Source organism: Dasypus novemcinctus, chromosome 10, assembly GCF_030445035.2.
Source record: "Dasypus novemcinctus isolate mDasNov1 chromosome 10, mDasNov1.1.hap2, whole genome shotgun sequence".
In the NCBI taxonomy this organism is placed as follows: domain Eukaryota; kingdom Metazoa; phylum Chordata; class Mammalia; order Cingulata; family Dasypodidae; genus Dasypus; species Dasypus novemcinctus.
The window spans coordinates 104,338,748-104,356,190 of NC_080682.1; the positions used below are offsets into that span (position 1 = coordinate 104,338,748).

The window sequence follows — 17,443 nt, forward strand, 5'->3', positions numbered from 1 at the left end:
TTTAAAAACACTGGAATCATATAATAGCAGATTTGAGGCAGAAGAAAGGATCAGTGAGCTTGAAGAAAGGGCCTCTGAAAGTGAACATACAAAAGAAAAGATGAAGAAAAGAATGGAAAAAATTGAACAAGGTCTCAGGGAACTAAATGAGAGCAAAAGGCATGCAAACATACGTGTCATGGCTGTCCCAGGAGGAGAAGAGAAGGGAAAAGGGGCAGAAGGAATATTTGAAGAGGTAATGGTAGAAAAGTTCCCAACACTATTGAAGAACATAGAGATCCATGTCCAAGAAGCACAATGTACTCCCATCCGAAAAAATCCAAATAGACTAACCCTGAGACATATACTAACGAGAATGTCAAATGCCAAAGACAAAGAGAAAATTCTGAAAGCAGCAAGAGAAAAGCAATGCATAACATATAAGAGATACCCAATAACACTTAGTGCTGCTTTCTCACCAGAAACCACGGAGGGAAGACCATTGGTCAGATATATTTAAGATACTACAGGAGAAAAACTTCCAGCCAAGAATCTTACATCCAGCAAGACTGTCTTTCAAAAATGAGGGCAAGATCAGAATATTCACAGATAAACAGAAACTGAGAGAATTTCTAAGCAAGAGGCCAGATCTTTAGGAAACACTAAAGGGTGTGCTAGAGCCTGAAAACAAAAGACAGGAGAGAGAGGCCTGGAAGAGAGTCTAGAAATGAAGATTATATCAATAAAAGTAACTAAAAGTGTCAAAAGAGTGGTGAAAAGAAAATATGACAAAACTCAAGTAGTCAGGAATAAACTTAACCAATAATGTAAAGCACTTGTATTCAGAAAACTGTAACTCAGTGTTAAAATAAATAAAAAAGGCCTAAATAACTAGAAGAACATTCCATGCTCATGGACTAGAAGACCAAACATCATTAAGATGTGAATTCTACTTAAACTGATATACAGATTCAATGCAATCCCGATACAATTCCACCAGCATTTTTAAAAACATTGAAAACACAATCATCAAATTTATTTGGAAGGGTAAGGGGTCCTGAATAGCCAGAAACATCATAAAAAGGAAAAGCAAACCCTCATCTCCAGACTTTAAATCATATTACCAAGCTATACTGGTAAAAACAGCATGGTACTGGCATACGGACAGACACATAGACCAATGGAAGCAAACTGATGGTTCAGAAACAGACCCTCACATGTATGATCAAGTGATTTTTGACTAGCCTGTCAAACCCACACAGCTTGGGCAGAACTGTCCATTCAACAAATAGTGCTGAAAGAATTGGGTATCCATAGCCGAAAGAAGGAAAGAGAACCCCTTTCTTAAACCTTATCCAAGACTAACTCAAAATGGATCAAAAATCTAAAAATAAAAGCAAGAACCATAAAACTTCTAGAAGAAATTATTTGAAACTATCTTCGAGACCTGGTGGTAGGTGGTGGATTCTTAAAGGAGATAAGAGGAGGGCTGAGATAGACTACTGATGTTTAATGTATGCAGAAGTTTTCATTAGCTTTACTGTAAAAGTGTGGAAATGAACAGAGTGGATGGTAACACATAGTGAGTAACAGCTAGTTTATAAATGGGGATGTGACTGAAAATGGTAGTCTAGGTATGTAAATGCCAAATGACAGAATGCTAGAGAATAATCTAGGAACTGAATAGCACAGTAAACCAAGAGGTGGATGAGAATTGTGGTTAATGGTACAGATGCAAGAATGTCCTTTGTGAGCTGGAGCAAATGTACGTCACTACTGCAGGGTGTTGGGAATATGGAGAAGCATGGGAAAAATACAGCTGGAGTAACCTATGGACTGTGGTTAGTTGTAATAATATATTCTTGCATTTATGCAAAAGATGTACAATGTTGATAATGAGACAGTATGGAAATGTGAGTCAATAGTACACTATGGACATGGTAACAATCAGATGATATTATCTTTTCTATAACAAATGTTCCACCAGTGTGGTATGTTGCTTGGGAATTCTGCACATGTGCACGATTGTTTTATAAGTATACAACTTCTGCCATAAAAAAATATATGTAAAAAATAATAGGGTGGGTTGGGGAAAAATACATCAAATGTATAAGGACTATGATTTGTAAGATTTTAATAATATTCTTTTATAATTTGTAACAAACGTCTCATGATAATGCAAGTTATTGGTGGTAGGGTGAGTTATGAGAGTCCTGTATGATGTTATATATGTTTGCTTTGTAAGTTCACAACTATTATTATACACTTGTTTATGTATGAGTGATATACTTCAATAAATTAATTTTTTTTTAAAATGCCTTATATTCCACCTCTTCTTCTCCACCCTACTCCTCCTTCAGAACCCCTGGTAACCACTATCTTTATAACAATATTGCAAGTTCTCCCATTACTACGATACTAATACGTTTACTTTGGTCCAGTTAACTAAGTATTTCATAATCCAGAAGAATTTCCATCTTGCAAAGAGCAAACTAAGCTGATCACTTCCACCAACTTACAGAAAAATTTCGATTACAAAAGTAAACTCTGTAAGTATAGGGAGTGTTTTATATACCACTGTAGTACTCATTTTGCTGAGTGCTCAATAAGTGTTGCTTAATTTTAGTTTTGGGAGTCTAGTATTTCATGAATAAACAATTATTTTATTTTATTTTTTTTTTGGGGGGGGGAGAAGCACAATTAATTTTTAATTGGTTTTCTTGCTTCTGTCCTTACTCTCTAGTCTACTTTTTACAGAACAGCCTGAGTGATTTCTTTTAAAGCTTACTGTCTTTTCTGATTAAAAGTCTCCAATGGCTTCCTATCTCACTCAGGATAAAAGTCCCATTCCTTAAGCTACAGCCTACATGGTCTTAGACTGCTGATGCTCATTTCTTATCACTTGATCCCTCCCTCACTCCACTCCTAGTTTACTGATCTCAATCCTTAAACCAACCAACCACCTCCTATATCAAGGCTTTTGAACTTGTCATTACACTTGATGCTTGGAATGCCCTTCCCCATATATAAATGGCTCATATTTCCACAATTCCTTCAGGTCTCTGCTCAAATATTACCTTATCAGACTACCCCCTTTATTAAATAGCAATACACCACCTCCTTCACCTATGTTTTTTATCTCTATCATAGTTTTCCTTCACAGTACTTATCACCTCCTGAAATCGTGTATTTTCATTTATTTTCTAACTTCCCACACTAGAATGTAAACTCCATAAGAGCATTTGCTCAGGTTGTTTTGCTCACTAGTCTATTCCCAGTCTCTAAAACATAATAAAGCTAGGCATGTAGGAGGTGATCAATAAGTATCTGCTGAGAGAATTAGTGACTGAATAAAGCTTGATCAATGTAAATTTCCTGTTGTACCAGTTCATACTCATCATACATGTCTTGGAGGGGATGAATAAATAAAATAAACCTTAAAAAAAAAAAAAAGAACCTAACACACCTGGGTTCAAATTCTAGAGTAAGCTATAACTTTAAGTAAGTTACATGGCCTCTACACCTTTTTCTATCAGTGAGATGGAGATACCTACTTCATAAGGCTTTGCAAGAATTGAGATGAACACTAGGTAAATTAAGTAGCTCTAACACATTTTGTAAGTAATTTCAAAGTTATATGAATTTTTTTTTTTTGGTGACATACAAGGAGGGTTGAACCCTGGACCACATATGTGTGAAGCCAGTGCTCAACGACTGAGTCACATCGGCTCATGAGTTGGTTATTTGTTTGCTTCTTGTTTTTTGTTTTTAGGAGGCAACAGGAACTGAACCCAGGACCTCCCCCGTGGGAGGCACGCACTCAATTGCTTGAGCCACATCTGTTCCCCTACATAACTTCTTAAAGTCCCAGCTCTTATTTCTAAAACTAGAGTAACAATAGCAGGTGATTCACAGGACTGTTACATGGATTCATTCTTAAATTTAACAAGTATCTGAGAATGTAGATATTATACACAAAGGGCTTAAAAGAAAGGTAATAAAGCTAATATTTATGGCCTGCTTACTATGTGTGCTAGATGGTGTTATATTATGTTAATTCCTTTTTACCATGGAATGTCTGCATCCTTTACCTATCCAATCATATATACTCCAAATATTCATCTTAGATTCTGCCATTATTTTTAAAAACAGCTTTATTAAGATATAATGCATATACTATAAAGTTTATCTTTTTAAACTATAAAATTCAATTGTTTTTAGTATATTCACAGAATTGTGCAACCATCACAGCTAACTCTAGTACATTTTCATTACTCCAAAAAGAAAGTCTATGCCTGTTAGCATTCCCTCCTCTCTGCCTTCACATGCTCCCCACCCACCATCCAGCGGCAATCACTACTCTAATTTCTGCCTTTATGGATTTTATATACATATACAAAGAAACATACAATATGTAGCCTTTTGCACCTGGCTTCTTTCACTTAATATTGTGTTTCCAAGGTTCATCCAAGTGGTAGCATGTATTAGTGCTTTGTACTCTGCAGTTTTTTAAATAAAGCCTTCCTTGACCATCCTCAATGTATGTGACCTCATTAATTTCTTAAACCAATATTTATATGTACCTCTTGTACCAGCATTCATTTTACTTCTCAAAAATTATTGTGGATCTTACTGTCTATAGTATTCATTAGGCATTTATTCTATATTACCTACTCTTTACAGTCTTTATGAGAACACAACTCTTGTTCCCAATTATATCATAAATTTCAAGAGTTGTATTTTACATATTTCCCAAAGTACCTACTTGTGTACTACAGGTGCCTGATATCTGTGGGTTAAGGTATACCAAAAAGTACATGACCAACACCTGCCTTGAATCGAAAACTAAAAAACTGTGGTAAACACACGTGTGTGGAAAAGACAAGATTCTTAATAATGCTTAAAATCCATATGCTTTCTTAGCTGACATAAAATAAATTTCCCTTCAATTTATATATAACTGCATTTCCACTGTGAATATGTATAAAAGCTTTCATTGACCTGTTAACACTGATGCCCATTAACTTATCACTATTTTCTCACAAAGTCCTCCCTTTCTCTTTCAAAGAAATCTTTTTCTTCTGACAAGCACTGGTGATTTTAGAAGTTAAAGGTGTGCTTCTGTTCTTCTTCTATTTTCTAGTACTATAAAATTAAACAATTTATTGAGAAAGGTAACACTCATACAGATAGTACTCCATTAAAAGAATGGATTAATTATCAGATGAAAACGAAGATGAAGGCTAGAAAAATCACCTATCATTAACATTTCCTTCAACAATTTAAAAACCATACCACATTCAAAATGATTAAAATTGTACTGCATTTTAATAAACAGAATTAAGGGAATAAGTGGTCAAACATTTTTCTTAGGCTATTTTTTTTTTTTTTACAAAATATTAAATACAAAGAAAAGCATTACTGAAAATATCCAATATAATACAAATGACCATATTAGAAACTGCTATTCATACTAGGTCCAGTTTCAATAGTTTTTGTGTTTGTTGTTGTTGTTGTTGTTGCTGTTTTATTCTCTTTTTTGAGGTACTGGGGCCAGAGATTGAACCCAGATCTCATATTTGGGAAGCCAGCACTCAACTACTGAGCCATATTGGCTCCCCTGAGTTGGTTTTTTTCGTTTTTTGCTTGTTTTGTTTTTTTGTTTTTTTAGGAGGTACCTGCAACCAAACCAGGGACCTCCCATGTGGGAAGCAGATGCTCAACTGCCTGAGCCATATCTGCCAACCCTAATAGTTTTTATTAAGCAACAACATCAACAACAATCTTCTGTAAGACAGAAAAAGGGTTTGGGGTCAAGCGCTTAAATCAGATTAAAGAGCAAAAGAATTAAGCAAAGAATACTTTTAAATAAGAGAAAGTAGTAGTATTGGGTAGGAATACATTGTTTTAAGTTCTTGGACATGAAGACCCAATCATTTAAACTATGGCCTAGGATTGCTGAAAAAAGAATCTGAGCAATGGTTTTTAAGTTTTTTTTATATTATGTGCATTATAACCCAGCTTATGAAAGTGAGGAGGAATCCAATTAGCAGACTACCAGAAAGCTAGGAAACAATTCTGTACATAGAACGTACAATGAGATGGCCCCTTTAGTACTGATAAGTACACACATTACATAAAGAACCCTGTATCTTTTGGTGAAAAGGCATGATTTTATCAAATAAAATTATTTCAATAAAAAGTTGTGCAAACAAACGTAAAGTTGTCAAAATACTCAAATAATAAAATGGAACTGAATTAGCTTTAACTGGCATATAAGACTGTGATTCCCAGTGTTTTCCAAGATGGTGAGTTTGAATGGATTTTGAAATTTACCTGGCAAATTTCTTTGACCACCAGCTCCATTTCTGAAATGTGACTGACCTACAACAAGAACTAAGAAGGGGTCTGGGAAGATTATTTCTTCATAATTAGTTCTGTTGGTATGTATTACTCATCAACCAAATAATTTAACTCAAAAATCCACATGTTGATTTAGGTAACAACAACGTACAAAATTCAAATATAAACTTGCCTTTTGTATTAAATAAAACCAAGTATGAATGCGCTGATTACTTTGTAATTTCCTTCCATCAGAATTTTAATTTCGTATTTATGGAGCATAAATTCAGTATAAACTCTAGTTCTGGTAAGAGCAGAATAGCTTATACAGATCTAAATCTCTTGTTGATTGCAAGTATTAACTATGGAGAAAATACAAAAATAACTACATGAATGCTCTTGAGAGCAACCATAAGCAGATACAAACTAGAGGGAATTAAACCTTGGAAAAAAAGGAACCCAAACTCACTGGGTGAGGGTCATGTTTATTTAATTTTTCTCCTGAGATCACTTCGTGGCTTGTGCAGTATGGGGTGGCTAGAATTGAAGAAGAAACTTAGAGTTTTACATATTTGAAGTTGGAGAGGACAGAGTTCAAGGTTGCCACAGTGACTGGGGCCTGAGGAAGCAAATACCAAGGAGGCTCCACAAAGGAGAAGCTCTAAAATCTGTATATAAACATGTCTCAAATCCTCAAATTCTTGGCTACTTCTTAAACAATGCATATGTAGGAGAGATTCTAAGGAGCCCATCATAAACATCTAGAAGGCTAAAATAACTGAGCAAAGATTTCCACTACTGTCTGCACCAGGAGATAGTCTGGAGTTGGAATTCCACTACATAGAAAAGTCTGATACTCTCCAGTTCATTGGACTCACCCGAGACAACTAACAAGATGATGATGGACGACGACCATCCCAAGGAACAGAGACTCTGCAACTGCAAGCAAGATAGTCTCATCCATCTGCCCCACGGTTCTAAGCCCTCTCTCAAGTAGAGGCAGACTGGGCATCACCATCCCAGAATCCTCAGGATTGGGGAATGAATGCTGGACTAGAGTAGACTTACTGATGGTATTCTAGTATAGACTTAAGATTCTAGCAATAGAAGAGCTTTTATCATTGATGTGGAGGCAGTGGCCACTAGAGGTTCTGAAGAGAGGAAAGAGGGAAAAATACAGGTATAATATGGAGACATTTTTGGGACTTGGGAATTATCCTGAATGACACTGAAATGACAGATACAAGCCATTAATATCTTGTCCTAACTTACAAAATTGTGCAGGGGAGTATAAACTACAATGTAAACTATAATCCACACTTATGGCTTAGTGGCAATGCTCTAAAATGTGTTCATCAATTTAACAAATGTACCGCACTAATGAAGGATGTTGTTAATGTGGGAAAATCTTGGAGAGGAAGGGAGTGGGGCATACGGGAATCCCCTATATTTTTAATGTAACATTTATGTAATCTAAGTACCTCTTTAAAAAAAATGAAAAATGATAGTAAAAAAAGAAAGAAAACTTGATCAAATACCTCAGGGCTTCCTGCAGATCCACCCAAAGCATAATTATACCACACCTCCAAAAATCCGAAGTGATCAGCAAGTGATGTAACAGCCTAACACAATAAAATTCAATATTCTCCAGAGATAAATAACATAAACCAGAGTATCTACAAGTAGACACACAATGGCCAACATAAAACCAAAAATAATTTATGGACTGAAACAGATGAGGAATTTCAACTAAGAAATGGAAACAAAAGAAATAAATGAAAAATCTAGGACAGAAGTACAATGTCTGAAATGGAGCAGTGAAATTGTTCCAAAATTGATGACTGGTGATGAGAATATAACATTGTAAATGTAATTAATTCTACTGAATTGTACATTTAAAAATGGTTAAAATGGCAAATTTTATTTTATATATCACCAAAATTTTTTTAAATATAAAGGGGAAAAAAAACCTAACCAAACTCAATGCCAAAATATATAAAAATATATTATACTTGTAGATTTTAATTTCTCAACTATAATTGACAGACGTAGACACAAAGATTATAAGAACATAGAAGATTCGAGAAATGCTATTAACCATCTTAATCTGTGATTTTCAGAACATAATACCTAACAAGTATAGATAAACATTCTTTTCTACTACACATACATTAATTAAGATAGACCATATGCTAGGTCATGAAACAAATCCCAATAAAGTACAGAAGACTGAAATATTACAGAATATATTGTCTGACCACAACAGAAATTAAATTAGAAGCCGAAACAATAATATATCTAGAGCACCCACAAATATTTGGAAATTAATTGTATTTCTAAATTTACAGATGTAAATATCAATGGGAGTGGATGTGCCTCAAGCAGTTGAGTGCCCGCCTCCCACATGGGAGGCCCCAGGTTCAGTTCCCAGTGCCTCCTGAAAAAAAAAAACAAGCAAAACAAATATAAAAACCAACCTAGGGAAGCCGATGTAGCTAAGTGGTTGAGTGCTTGGCTTCCCGTATACAAGGTCCTGGATTTAATCCCTGTTCCCCAGTACCTCAAAAAACTAAATTTAAAAAAAAATTTCATCTAATTGTTAACCTAAGATATGCGCATTCCACTGCATGTAAAATTTTTACCCGATTAAAAAAATTAATGGAAAAATTCAGTGAAGATTTAGTTGAAATCAAAGAAACCCAAGATGAATGACCATCTATGTCTAAGTTACAGTCAAAATACTTAATGAGGACAATTCCCCATGTAATCTAAGTTCTCCAGCTCTTGTTCAGCTCAGCTTCTTGTCTTAAGCACTTGTCTTAAGACAGAATCAAGGTCATTATATAAATTTTATTACAGAAAGAACAGCTGAAATTTAAAAACATAGCATTCGCATATTCATTCATGCAATAACATTTACTGCAGGGGTTCTTAACCAGGGATCTGGTGAGCTTGAATGAAAATTCAAAAAAACAGTATTCTTGTGGGGATGTTTTGGAGTAGTTGTGATATATTTATTAAATAATACACAGTATAGTGTGGACTTAGTAAGGAGTCCTTGGTTTTCACCTCACTGGCAAAGTGGTCCATGGAACAAAAAAGGTAAAGAACGTGATTTACTGGGTTAAAAGGCTAACGGTGAAGCAGAATAAATCAACAATTTTAAAGTTCTATATTAAAATTAAGAAGAGATGTTATTGCAAATAATTAAGAAAGGCTCAATCTAAAATTGAAGATTATGCTGGAATTGAGTTTTAATGCAAATAGGGAAGAAACAGTATTTCAGGAAAAAGGACAACAACATATTATAGAAATATGAGAACATAGTATACCTGGAGTATTTCAAGCAGTACCGTACAGACATATAGTAGGCAAAGATCAGGACAGTCAGGTGTGCAGGGTCCAGATCAAAGATTCTGAACAACATGGAACAGCATACTAAGGAATTTGCTTAAAATTGAGAATAAAATTCACCCAAGTAAACTGATCAGCTCTGCATTTTAAAACAATCACTATGTTATCACTGCAGCCAATAAAGTAGAGTGGGGCAAACTGAAGGGAGATCTAGTTAAAAGGCTATAGTAGCAAGCAAGGAAATAAACGACGAAGGCCTCAATATAGCAAAGAGTAGAATCAACAAAACATAGGGTCTATAAATGACTGGTTCCAAGATAAGAAAAAGAGAGAAATCAAAATAGCTTTCAGATTTCATTAGGTTTTCTCTCCAATTTTATGAAGATACATTCTGGCAAGTGACTACATAACTATTTAATTCCTTATGTACAAATTTGGCTTTTATAAAAGACTGGGCACAGACAGCAAAAACAACAGGGTGGGGGGGAAGATTGGGCAATCTGAATGTGGGAAGCATGGTTTCTGTACCTAACGGGGGGGTGGAGGTTAGGGAAACAATACTTGCTCAAACAATTATCAGACTGAATAGATTTGGCACATTTGCTGCTAACCATTTCTATGGTTTTATACCAGCCTTTTAAATTATTTTTTCTATTTTTTTTTTCAGCCTTTTTTCGAAGTGTAGTCTATGGACCATGTGCACAAGCAATCCCCTGGGATACTTGACTCAAAAGTACTGAATTAATGTCCAGAAAGTAGGCTCCAGGGATCTTTATTTTATTAACTTCAAGGTAACTATTACAGACCTTCATATTTAGAGCTATTGAGTAATTCTCCAGTCTTCTTACTAGGGTCAATTTGCCATTCTAAAACCTTTCTCTTTCCTCACATCTCATCTGTTTGGATATCATGTATTCTACTCTTTTCCAAAGATAGCAGAGCTGAGAAAAAATACATAACTAGCCTCAGTGGTTAACTATATGGTTTAAAGAATATCTGTTTTATTTCTCCAAAGAAGATATATAAATGGGCAAAAAGCCCATAAAAAGATGCTCAACATCACCAGCCATTAGGGAAATGAAAATCAAAATGACAATGAGATGCCACTTCACACTCATCAGGAATGGCTACTATTAAAAAAATGGATGCAGACAGAATTTTTTAAAGTAATGCTTCCGCAATTTGTTAAGCAACTTTGGTCTTTATTTTTTGAAGCTGAAATAAAATTTAGTTAATAATTTTTTTTAATGGAAAATTACAAATGTTAGAGAGGAAATAGAGAAATAGAAATATTCATTTGTTGGTGGTGGGAAACCAAAATGGTACAGCTGCTGTGGAAGACAATTTGGTGGTTCCTCAAAAGGTAAATATAAAATTACCATATGAAAGACAATCCAAAAAGATTGAAAGGTACCCAAAAGATCTGAAAGGCAAGCACTCAAACAGGTATTTGTACACCAATGTTCAGAGAGGCATTATTCATAACTGTCAAAAGATGGAAGCAATCCAAATGTCCAAGTGATGAATGAATAAAATGTGGCAAATACATACAATGGAATATTATTCAACGATAAAAAGGAATGAAGTCTTGATATATGTGACAACATGAATGAACATCGAAGACATCATGTTGAGAGAAATAAACCAGACCATACAAATATTGTATGATCTCACTGATATTAACTAATTACAGGAAGCAAGCTTATACAATCAGAAACTAGAATACAGGTTACCAGGGGCCAGAGTTAATGATTAAATTGTACAGAGTTTATATTTGGGTTGACTGTAAAGTATTGGTAATGGATGATGGTGATGGTAATACAACACTGTGAATGTGATTAACAGCATTGAATTATATATTTGAATGTGATTAAAAGGGGGAAATTTAGGTTGTACATGTTTTCTAGAATAAAAATGAAAAAGAAACAAACAGGAATGTACAACACAGTGAACTCTATTGTACATGATGGACTATAATAGTACAATTATAAAAATGTTCTTCCATGAATTATAACAAATGTACCACAATAATGCAAAGTGTTAATAAAGGGTAGTACATGAGAAGAATGTATTTTATGCACAATTTTCTTGTAAATCTACAAAAGACAGGTACAGAAAAAAAAAACCTGTCTTATAAAAACCTTTTATCACTCAATTTTTTTTCCCTGCAATGGAATAGTAAACAATTTGCAATATAAGCAATGAATACTCATTACATGAGGTGCATTGTTCGGATTAACCTATGGTGATTGTTTGAAGATTTGGTTTAGATTTCAATTAGGAAAATCTGAATTTTTATATACAGCAATCGAGTAGAATCAAAGGCTATTATTTTTTATATAGGAGTGATCTGTAGTACAACTAAAAGAAAGTAAACATTTCTTCCATTTCTAATCATTTAAATAATCTTTTTTAATGATATCCTAATTTAGTCAGTTCCAAATCTCCTTTAAAAACTGATTCAAGGAACATACAACCCACAAAAAATAATGTGATGTATTTCTTGGCTAATACTTGAAATCAGCAACTCGTTTTCTTCTATGACAGAAATAAATTGTATGATTAATCACTGCCAGCTAAACAGAGAAGATTTTAACCAACTATTTTAACGTTTTTATTAACATAAGATTTTAATTTCTTTAAGTTTCATTCTCTCATTTGAGGGTCTCAGTATTATTTTATTCCTTCACTGAATTATTTAAGCTGATTAAGCATGGTCTATAAATACTGAAATAAAATCCTAACTAATATGCAGTAGTATCTATATAATAAAAAAGTAGCAAAGGTTACTATAAATTAAAAAGGAAGCTACAAAAAAATTAAAATGCAGCTTCTGACCAGAAATTGAAAATAGTAATTTTGGTCAGATTTATATTTAAAGGGTTAAAAAAATCAAGCCCAGTAGAAACAGGAACTTCAGCAAAGCTAGATGTGTTGACAAACCAATTTAATAAGGAGATTAAAGGAAATAGAAATAGCTTTTTAATTCAGGATGAGATTGTTTTTATAAAAGACATTTCTTAAAAAGGGAATACCGATTAGGTCTAAAAGCAGAGAGATAAATCAATAAATATAAGATGGCATGGGGAAGTGGTTGTGGCTCAAGTGATTGAGCTCCCGCCTACCACATGGGGGGGGGGGGATGTCCCTGGTTTGGTTCCTGGTGCCTCCTAAAAAAGACAGTGAACTGGAGCAGCGGGCAGGCATGGTTGGCAGGCGTGGCAAGCTGACACAACAAGAGGCACAAGAAGGGAGACATAATGAGAGATACAACAAAGCAGGGTAGAGAGGTTCCCAGTGCCTTCTAAAGAGCACAAGACAGGGAGCTGGCATGATGGGCAGATGCAACAAGATGACACAACAAGAGACACAAGGAGAAAAAACACAATGAGAGATACAACAAAGCAGGGAATAGCGGTAGGTCAAACGATTAGGCACCTCCCTCCCATTATCAGAGGTCCCGCGTTTGGTTCCTGGTGCCTCCTAAAGAAACAAGGGAAATGAACAGACACAGCAAGTGCAAACAACAAGGGGGTGGGGAGAGAGGAAGGGGAAGAAGAGGGAGGAAGCAAGAAAGCAAGGAAAAGATTGTATGGATCAGACTTTTGGGAAAAATTATGTGCTTAGTGATGAAAATGTTCTAAAATTGGACTGTGTTGATGGCTGTACAACTCTGTAAACTAAAAATAATTTCATTGTATACTTAAAAGAAGTGAACTTAATGGCATATAAATTACACTTCAATAAAGCTGTTAAAAATTATATGTTTATAAAATAGCAAACGAATGGCATGTCCTGTCTCTCAGCATCCTAGGGGTTAGCTAAATTTGGAAGCTATTAAGTGTCAATGAAAATAGCCATTGCTAGCACCCATTATCTGCTTTATGATGATTCTAGAACTTCAAACCTATGAAGCTGCTTATGGTCAGGACTAGGAGGGCCACAGCAGTGTCTTCTTTAGACATTAACCCAGTCTGAAATATGTTTCTGTAGCAGGCCATACGTTGACAGTAAGCAAAGAGCTCATACCCATGTCAAAATGTCTCTAAAAGAGAAAGCCAGATGAAGCTACCCAATGCTTTGTACTAAAACAGCAGCATATGGTAATATGGTGATAACTTCCATGACTCAAATCTTTGTCAGTGATTCTTATGAGTTCAGTTACTTATTACAACATTCCATACGTATTGCTAGATTCTGGGAATTTATCATTTTGATGGGAGAGAGAAAATTTCAATATAATGTGGTAACTTCTAAGACTGGTTTTACAGGGGTTTGAGAAAACACAGAAGAGAGCCACTTATCACAGTCTGGAGGGAGATGGGGAAATCACGGAAAAGTGTCTCTGAAGAGGGGACATCTGAAATAAAACTTGAAAGGAGGAGTATGAAACAGTCAGGAAAGAAGAAAGAGAACATTCTAAGCAAAGGGAAAAACAGTACGAACAAAGATATGTAACCATGAGATAATATGCTGAGAAGAGAATGAGTGGCAATTCAGTATTATGTGTAATTCCAGGCAAGGAGGAATGGGAAATAAAGGGGCAATATGAAAACATCACTAAGAACTTTTCATAAAGCTCTATTTATTCAGTTTAAAGGATTTTACTTTAATGTGAAAACCCTCATGATAACCTATATTTACAAAATTTTTTTGACTGTAAATCTGGGACCACTAATCTACATGATAGCAACCCTGAAGAATTAAGCAGCCAAGTTTTGGCTACCCCATACTGTAAAGAAAAGTTTGATGCAGGTCTTACTATATTTTTCCCCACAAAAATAACCCTATTGTAACACTGATGAAATGGCAGTAGCTTATTAAGAAAATGATAAAATATATATATATATTTTCATAATAAGCAAAACACAGTACTTGACAACACATACTTGCACTCTGTCATCAAAATCTTACCAACTCTAAGTAAGAAAAACTTGATTTTAAGTCAATTCGGTAGGAATGCAATGGAAGTATGATGAGTTCACAACCTTGCAATCACATAATCTTGCAATCATAATGAAATAGTTGTCCTGTAAACAATCTGAAAATTTTGGTAAATCTTCTCTTTTCCCAAAAACTATCCCTCATTTATATTTTTTTCAATGTCTGAAAATATGTTGCTAGCTCATAAGGCTTTCTGTTGATAATTAGGAAAAAACTTTAGACTAGAATAGAGACTCACAATTATTTCACAAGTTTTTTCAATTTGAAAACTTTAATCCATACACAAAGACAACTTACCTGCTTTACATTGTATCCTGCTTTTGCACTAGTTTCAATAAACATAACATTCAGCTCTTTGGCTTTCCTCTCTCCCTCTTCAATTGACACTTGCCTAAAGGGGAGCAAAAAAAGATGAATTCTTATTTTTGGAACAAAATATCATCAAAGAATATAAACAAATTTCTGAAAATAACTTTTCTTGATATAGGTGCCGGTACACCGTTGAGTATATATAGTTTCACAATTCACCAAGTTGCAGCGTAAGTAAAATTTGCGCACTTTTCTCCAAGTATGCTATACTCTGTATTAAAAAGAGTTCTTTTTACAAGGGCATTTTCTTGGCTGAGCTCATTCCATCATAAAAAAAATTAATAGCCTGTATCTTTCCCTTAATATGAGATCATAAACATTGATCCTTGTAATTCAAAACTTTGTTTAAAGTAATTTTTATGGCTATGTAATTTGTAAATCTGCTACTATAATTTGTATAAACATTCTCAAACTGTTAGAAATACATGCTGTTTTCAAATTTACATAACTAGGAAAAACGCTGCTTTAGATACCTTTGTGCTTAATGTTTTGTGCACTGCAGCCCATTTCCTTAGGTTGGATTTAGCGGATTTCTATTATAGGTACAAATAAGTCAAAAGAAATATGTATTTTAAAGCCTCTTGATATATATTAGTAATTCTTTAATACTTCTATTGTAGGGTATTTTGTGATGCAATATAAATAGCAGTGTATCTCAAACTGTGAAATTTTCAAGTGTAAGATTTGTCTTATCTTAGTATTCTCCTAGTGCCTAAGTGGTACATAACTGTTCGATGAATATGTGACTATTCTAATTAAATAAGTTTTACCTACCACCTGACAAACTCTGGTTTCTATAACACTGAGAAACCTCAAAGCAATGGAAGAGAATTTCTACAATCTCCGATCAAAGCACTCCTGTTACTATGGAGGAGCTGTCCTTACTCCCCAAATTTCCACTTGTGTACTAGATTCCATTCCCTCCTATGAGAAGAAAATATTCTAAAAATTCTCTCGTCTCTAAAAACAAGGACATTCTCAAGTAACAGTGGAACTGATTTAACACATTTGCTCTATCATCTCATTCTGTTTATATATATATGTGTGTATACGTTTGCTTTCTTAACAGTTCCAAGATTGCCAATCTGCAACCCTTTGCCCTAAATACTTAAGCTGTGTGAATTACCTAAAACAAGGACATGTTCTTTTATAACCACACACAATTAGTAAAATAAAAAAATTAACATCAATATCATGTCAGCCAATCAACAGATTTATTCAGGTTTCACCAAATATTCCAATAATGTCCTTACAGCAAATAAAATACTTTTTTTTTCCATCTTTTATCTTTTTTTTTTTAAAGATACAGAGATCACACAAAATGAAATACTTCTAGAAAGAGAAACTGCACAACCACCAAGGGAGAAAGGGCAGGAAGCCCTAAACTAAAGAGAAAAACTGCACCCAGAATAAACAGTAATCCAGATGCCAAGACACCAACCAAAAATTACAATCCACACCAAGAAACAGGAAGCTATGGCCCAGTTAAAGGAACAAGATAAGCCTCCACATGACATAAAGGAGTTGAGATATCTAACCATACATGTTTAAACAAATTTCCTTAATAAATTCAATGAAATGGCTAAAGAGATTAAGGATAATAAGATGACACTAGATGAGCACAAAAAAGAATTTGAAAGCATGCACAGAAAAATAGCAGATCTTATGGGAATGAAAGGTGCAATAAATGAAATTTTAAAAACACTGGAATCATATAATAGCAGATTTGAGGCAGAAGAAAGGATCAGTGAGCTTGAAGAAAGGGCCTCTGAAAGTGAACATACAAAAGAAAAGAAAGAAAAGAATGGAAAAAATTGAACAAGGTCTCAGGGAACTAAATGAGAGCAAAAGGCATGCAAACATACGTGTCATGGCTGTCCCAGGAGGAGAAGAGAAGGGAAAAGGGGCAGAAGGAATATTTGAAGAGGTAATGGTAGAAAAGTTCCCAACCCTATTGAAGGACATAGAGATCCATGTCCAAGAAGCACAATGTACTCCCATCTGAAAAAATCCAAATAGACTAACCCTGAGACATATACTAACGAGAATGTCAAATGCCAAAGACAAAGAGAAAATTCTGAAGCAGCAAGAGAAAAGCAATGCATAACATATAAGAGATACCCAATAACATTAAGTGCTGCTTTCTCACCAGAAACCATGGCGGCAAGACAGTGGTCAGATATATTTAAGATACTACGGGAGAAAAACTTCCAGCCAAGAATCTTACATCCAGCAAGACTGTCTTTCAAAAATGAGGGCAAGATCAGAATAGTCACAGATAAACAGAAACTGAGAGAATTTCTAAGCAAGAGGCCAGATCTTTAGGAAACACTAAAGGGTGTGCTAGAGCCTGAAAACAAAAGACAGGAGAGAGAGGCCTGGAAGAGAGTCTAGAAATGAAGATTATATCAATAAAAGTAACTAAAAGTGTCAAAAGAGTGGTAAAAAGAAAACA

The 17,443-nt window shown here is 34.6% G+C and overlaps 1 protein-coding gene across 4 annotated transcripts in view; it reads right to left on the reverse strand.

The window, feature by feature from the left end:
* The window catches only part of RAB6A (RAB6A, member RAS oncogene family), an 89,131-nt gene that overhangs the window by 26,583 nt on the left and 45,105 nt on the right, over window positions 1-17,443 (reverse strand). For all 4 annotated transcript variants that reach the window (XM_012523439.3, XM_004453887.5, XM_071218260.1 and 1 more), the window contains exon 6: window positions 14,917-15,010. In XM_012523439.3, the coding sequence (XP_012378893.1) occupies window positions 14,917-15,010 (94 nt within the window). The remainder of the gene's footprint in view (window positions 1-14,916; window positions 15,011-17,443) is intronic.